Consider the following 7,012-nt stretch of genomic DNA (forward strand, 5'->3'; position numbering starts at 1 on the left):
AATATACTTCCTGTGGTTAAGAAATTAGAGGAGGAGACAACCAATCAACAGGTCATTGCAGTACATTGTAATGTGCAGGCACGGCTCTGGCACCTCACAGATCCACTTCATCCGTTGAAAAGGCAGTCTGAGTGAAAATGGGCAATATGAAAGGAGAAAGGGGTTTTTTTCATTGCATTGAAGGCACCTGAAGGACTTGCAAGCAGAGATGTTAAGCAGAACATTCAGTGTCTAGTCTGAAGGTTGGGGAAGTGAGCAGGCTTGCACATGGAGGCTTACGGGTTGTCTGCAGTAGGTGTTTGTTTAGTCCTCAGAGAACATGGTCTTGTGGAACTAGTAATGCAAAGAGCACACACAGGTCTTACAGTCAGGTAGGTCTAAGCTCACCCCCACCGGCGGTTGTTTACTGGCTGTGCCCAGCACCATATGAGGTGGGAGAAATACTCTTGTTAAACCTCTTATTCACCATATTGGGGGCTTATTATTATTTCTGTTAGCTATGTTATTTTAATGGTTAGTTAAATTCTCTGAGCCTGTTTCCTTTTTTGTAATATGTATCACAAAGAGTTAAAAAGATTTAATGAAGGAACACAGAAAATAGCACACCCAGAGCCTAAAACCTAGCAAGCACTTAATACAACTGATGCTCCTCACCTTCCCTGTGAAATCCCAAAGTACATTTTGACTCTTCTCTTTTTGTTTTACTAATTACAGGGTTGACTTTTAACTGGGGAGCACTACTTGGATGGTCTGCTATCAAGGGCTCCTGTGATCCATCTGTGTGTCTGCCTCTTTATTTTTCTGGAGTTATGTGGACACTGATATATGATACTATATATGCCCATCAGGTAAAGAAATGATATCTTTTTCTAACTTTAGGTATGGTTGGTTTTTTGGGTTTTTTTGTTTGTTTGTTTGTTTGTTATTTTGCAGGTCTGGGGATGGAACTCGGGGGCATTTGACCTCCGAGCTATACCCTCTGCCCTGTTTTTTATTCTTTCTTTATTTTATTTTATTTATTTATTTTTTGGTGGTACTGGGGTTCCTGGAAGCCCTTCTTCCTCCGGGATACACTCCCAGACCTATTTTATATTTTGAAACAAGGTCTCTTAAGCCAGCGCGGCTGGCTTTGAACCTGCGCGATCCTCCTGTCTCCACCTCCCAAGCGCGGGGATTACAAGCGTGCGCCACCACGCCAGGTTTATTCTTTATTTTTTGAAACAGGGTCTCACTAAGTTGCAGAGGGCCTCACTTAGTAGCTGAGGAATCCCAAATGCTGGGATTACGAGCGTGTGCCACCACACCCAGCTCAGTTGTTTCTTTAAAATAACAAAAAACTAAAGTGAAGGTACTATTTTTTTCTAAAAAAAGTCATTTTTTCTAAAAAATAATTTCTAAAAAAAATTCTATGACTCCAACAAAATATTTATTTCATGTTTGTGTATGTTTTCCAAAGAATTCAACTCATTTATTTTATTTACAAGAATTTAAGTAATGTTTACTGTATTCCAGGCACTGTTTTAAGTACAGAAGTTACTTTTATTGTCCACAGATGTGGAGAAGTGACTTGTCCATATTACACAGTTAGTTAGTGGTAGAGCTGAGATTCAAATCCAGGCTCCAGAGTTTATTTTTAACTGCTACACTCTCCTGCCCCTCAATATGTGCCTCTCACCATTATATTAGGTAGCTTTTTTACTTGGTATAGGCGCTAAACATTTTACCATACTTTTACCAATTCTTTGCCATTGTCACTTTAAGACCACATAATAGTCACTGGGTATGTAATACCAGTACTTGGGAGACTGAGACAGGAGGATCACAGGTTCAAGGACAGCCTCAACAACTTAGCAAGACCGTGTTTCACAATTTAAAAAAAAAGTCCAGGAGCCAGGCATGGTGGTGCACGCTTGTAATCCCCACGCTTGGAAGGCTGAGACAGGAGGATCGCATAGGTTCGAAGCCAGCCTCAGCTACTCAGTGAGGCTCTCAGTAACTTAGTGAGACCCTGTTTCCAAATAAAATATAAAATAGGTCTGGGAGTATAACCTGGAGGTAGAAAGTCCTTGAGGTCTATCACCAGTACCGTGCAAAAAAAAAAAAAAAAAAAAAGATCCAGGAGAGTAGTTCAGAGGTAGAAGGCCCATAGGTTCAACACCCAGCACCCCCCCCTCCCAAAAAAGCCACTACAAAATAGTCTGTTAACTTGGCCTGCTATAATTGTACATCTAACAATATGTTAATTTTGGCCACTTAAATGGTTTCTGTGTTTTCATAATTATAAATAATATTCTAAATACTAACACTTCAAAAATAGATTTTCAGGTAAATTTTCAGGAGTGGTATTAATAAGTTAAAGGTATGTATACTTTTAGAGCTCTTGATAATGCCTTTTTTATGTTTAACTTTAGAAACTCTTTTTTTGCCTTTCTTTTTTATGATCTTTTACATTTATGCTTTTCTCCAACTGAAGTACAATTGGCAAAATTTTTGAATATTCCAGATACATAGTGTGATGATACATACACACAGTGAAATGATGACTATAATCAAACTAGCTCACACTGCCATTGCTGTAGTTAGTGATCATCTGTGTGTGTGTGGTGAAGATCAGGGGCACTCTACATCTGAGCTACTCCTGAACCCTTACTTTTTGTGTGTGTGACTAGGGATGGAACCCAGGGGCATTCTGCCTCCAGTCTACAACCCCAGCCCTTTTTATTTTTTATTTTGAAACGGTGTCACTAGGTTGCTGAGAGTCTCCCTACTTTCCCGGGCTGTCCTCAAACCTGTAGTCCTCATGTCTCAGCTTCTCAAGTACTGGGATTACAGGTGTACGCCACTATGACTGGATTTTATGAACTTTTTAAATAAGTTTTTATCAGCATTTTCCTAAGACATATATTTTCAGTTATTTGCTTAAAGGATGTAATGATGTAATGAAATTCTTTTTCTAATATTTCAACCTGGATTTCATCCTGTGTTCCATTACTTCTCTGTCATGAAGAATCAGATCTGTAATCAGCCTTACCTCAGAAGTGAAATTTGACTCATGACTTAGGATATATACTGAAAATTTTCGTAGTAAGGTCTGGAGTTAGTGGTTAGAATACTACAATTCAAATAACTTCTTCAATAAAATAGTATGTACTCATTGAGACTTTTATGGTATACATTATTAAAAAGACAGTTTGCATCCCAAATGCAATTACAGTATGAAAGGAAAACCAGATACACAGATCCCACACTAGTGTTTAGGTTTGGGCCCCCAAAGAAAGCCTGCTGGGTAGCTGGCTGCCTGCGGATGAGTACAGAGCTCAGCCAGCAGCCACGGGTGACACAGGACCCTTGCTGCAGAGTAGTTCCTGGGGAGACGAGGCAGTCAGGTGGGGTGTCATCAAGCCCCAGCTCTGAAAACACAAGTCTCTGGTGGGAGAGGCAAGGAATAAGTTGGACTAGAAGTGGAAGTGGATGGATGTATTTCTGTGGCAAGTGCGCATTTTTACCCATCTGTGATTTTAGCAAGAATGAAACTAATATATACAAGAAATTATTACAAGAACTCTGAGGTAGAAAGGAACTATATGAAGAATTAGGGTTAATTTTTTATCTTGATATAGTAAAATGATAATTATAAGTCATTATATGGTTATAAGAAGTCAGATGATATGTGGAAATAGAGCTGTAGCAGTAGCATTTAACTGATTGGCCTGCACATTCATTACTGATTAGTCCATGTTTCTCAGTTACTGTCATCTTTCACAGTTTGTGGAATATGTACATGCTATTTATTTATTTATTTATTTATTTGCAGTACTGAGGATGAAACCCAGTGGTATTCTACCTCTAAGCTACTACACTCCCTGCCCTATTTTTTATTTTTTGTTTTTTAACAGTCTCACTGAGTTAGAAAGGGTCTCACTAAGTAGCTGAGGCTGGCTGCGAACTGCAATCCACAATCCTCCTTGTCGCAGCCTCCCAAATGCTGGGATTATAAGCGTACACCACCATGCCCGGCTTATCTGCCTGCTTTTTTTTTTCTAATTTATCTATCTATCTATTTATTTATTTAGATACTGGGGATGGAACCCAGGGGCATTCTACCTCTGAGCTATACCCGTAGCCCTATTTTTTTATTTTGAAACAGGGTCTCACTGAGTTGCAGAGGGCCTCACTAAGTAGCTGAAGCTGTAACTGCAATCCTCCTGTCTCAGCCTCCCAAATGCTGGGATTACAAGCTGCACCATCATGCCCGGCTCATTTGTAGTAATTTAGAAACCCTCAATTTAGTAAAGTCGAGCATCTTTTAATCCATTTATTGGTCACCTTCTGTCTGCATTTTAAAAGACCTTTTCTTCTTCACTTAGGTAATGGTTAGTTATGGTTTTACAACTTTTGGAATATAATTAAAACCCCTAAATTGTGCAGTCCAAGATATGAATTTTGTATGTGGTTATGAAATCTCAACAGTTTCTTATTACTTTCTTATATTAGGACAAAACAGACGATGCTCTGATTGGTCTTAAGTCCACAGCACTGCGATTCCAAGGAAACACCAAGCAGTGGCTCAGTGGCTTCAGTGTTGCCATGCTGGGGGCGCTGAGCCTGGCAGGAGTGAACAGTGGCCAGACTACCCCCTACTATACTGCTCTGGTTGCCGTAGGAGCCCATCTGGCTCACCAGGTTTGACTTTTTTTTTATTTTTCTCTTATTTTTTTCTTGGTATAAATTATAAAGATTATTTAAACAAAATGTCCTGTGTGTTTACTAGGCAAGGAACTTCTTAAGGAACATTTGGTTTGTACTGCCTTGACTCCTCCTTCCCCCTGACTGATCATATTAAAAAACTTACCTGTAGTTGGGTTCATTGGCATAGAGAACAATGCCAGATAAGGCATGAAATGCTGAACATGTCAAGTTTCTCCCTGAAGAGCAGGAAACTTGTCTCACAATATTCACCCAGTATCACATCCTGTAAACCCCAAAAGCTTATATTGAGAGTCTGCATTATTGAGTTGTACAGTGCATACACTAAGTCTAATGGATTTAGAATAGGTTGAATCAAAGGATGAATTAGATTGAATCAATTTAGTTCAACAGTGAACTAAATCTAATTTTAATTAGATCAGTTGTTAATATAATTATGTTTGTATCAGTGTTATTTTCTTTAAATATAATTCAAAAGATGTTAGTGAGCCAGGTGTGGTGGCGCACGCTTATAATCCCAGCACTTGGGAGGTTGAGACAGGAGGGTCATACAGGTTCAAAGCCAGCCTCAGCAACTTAGTGAGGCTCTCAGCAACTTAGTGAGACCCTGTTTCCATATAAAGTATAGAATAGGTCTGGGAGTGTAGCCTGGAGGTAGAAAAGCCCCTGGGTTCCATTCCCAGTACCACACACACACAAAAAAAAAGATGTTAGTGAACCTGTATTTAGATGATCTGTACTGATGATTGTAAATTGCTTGTCAGTATAGCTAAGACTCATATAACATGGTTTGAAGAAAATTAAACTCTGACAAACTGGATCCCTGCATTGTTTTTCTCACTGTAAAAGCTAATGATAGGAATTGGTGATTCTCCAGAATCCCACCATTTTCCCTTCAGGAATTTCTTAGCATCCCCTTCAGGCCATAACTCAGTTGCACGAGGAACAAAGACTGTCATCTTCAGCTGTTTGTCTTGTCTGGATGGTGGTTATACATTAATATTTAAGGGGCTGAGTATTAGATGGCAGAGTAAGGCAAAACTAGGAGAACAACCACAAGTGTTATAAGGAATATGTAGAACCCACTTTGTATTTTAAATTGCATTTGTGGTCCTCTTCCAGTCCTCAATGCAGTGTTTTAAGATGAATGTAGCCTTCTAGTATTTGAAGAGAAAGGAAACTAGAATGATTTCAAGTCCGCAGACAACATCCTAGAGAAAAGCCAGTTCTTAAGCTGAGGGAACTGAGGCTTTTGTGGTATATTTGCAGTGCTACTATGGGGGAAAGAGAGGGTGTGAGATACAGGTCTCTGGCCACAGATCTAGGTTTCTAGATCTCCTTCTCCAAATGGGGATTGGAGGAAGATATAGAAATGTGTAGTGCAGCTCTGGTTATCATAATAAACTGGGAGGCTCTCACAAATTTAGTGAGGGAGAGGCATGAATATGAAGTATGTTTCAGTGTACTAGACAGCCCTGCACAATAGAGTTGTCCTTCTCCAAAGCAACTTGTTCTCCGTTGAAAGACTTTGCTCCAGTGAATAAAGGAAGAACTGCAGGTTGGGAGTATCAGGGAAGCAGACTTCAGATCAGTTTGTGTAAGGAAGAGCTTTCTAATACATACACAGGTTGAGTTTGCCTATCTGAAATGCTTGGAATCAGAAAGATTTTGGATTTGGGATGTTTTGGATTTTGGAATGTTTGCATATATATTGAGATATCTTGGGAACAGGACCTAAATTTAAACACAAAATCCATTTGTTTCATATACCTCTTGTTCACATAGCCTGGAGGTAATCTTATACAAAATTTTTAGAGTGTCTGCACTTGACTGTCATACAAAGCTCGATGTGAACTTTTCCACATGTTAGTTTTATATCCTGAAACGTTTCAGATTTCGGATTAGGGATGCTCAATCTATAGTTAGAAGTAAGAATAGCATGAGTTGCCTCTTGAAGCATTTACACGCCACTTAGCAATAAACTTTTGAGGGTCGGCTTGGATGATTCCCAGTGAAGGATACGGTAGGTTTTTCTACAGTAGGAGGCAGCTTGGGGTACAAGTCTGTATTTCTTTGCTTATTTGTGATGCCCCAGAGCCCCAACTAGTTACCAATGCAGCACTGTGTTCTTCTCTTACAGATTTACACTCTAGACATCCACAGACCTAAGGATTGTTGGGACAAATTTACCTCCAACCGAACAATAGGAATAATCATTTTTTTAGGAATTATGCTTGGGAATTTGTGGAAAGAAAAGAAGATAGATGAAACAAAGAAAAACAAAGATAATAGAATAGAAAATTAG

General features: G+C 39.3%; 1 protein-coding gene across 1 annotated transcript in view; it reads left to right on the forward strand.

Moving 5' to 3' along the window:
- Nucleotides 1-7,012, forward strand: part of COQ2 (coenzyme Q2, polyprenyltransferase) — a gene marked incomplete at both ends in the record, with an annotated part of 30,226 nt that extends 23,214 nt beyond the window's left edge. The window contains 3 exons of the mRNA XM_080697552.1: nt 715-848; nt 4,495-4,683; nt 6,848-7,012. Coding sequence (XP_080553678.1) covers nt 715-848; nt 4,495-4,683; nt 6,848-7,012 — 488 coding nt within the window. The remainder of the gene's footprint in view (nt 1-714; nt 849-4,494; nt 4,684-6,847) is intronic.

Source organism: Muscardinus avellanarius, assembly GCF_963383645.1.
Source record: "Muscardinus avellanarius genome assembly, chromosome: 6".
NCBI classification, from domain to species: Eukaryota; Metazoa; Chordata; class Mammalia; order Rodentia; family Gliridae; genus Muscardinus; species Muscardinus avellanarius.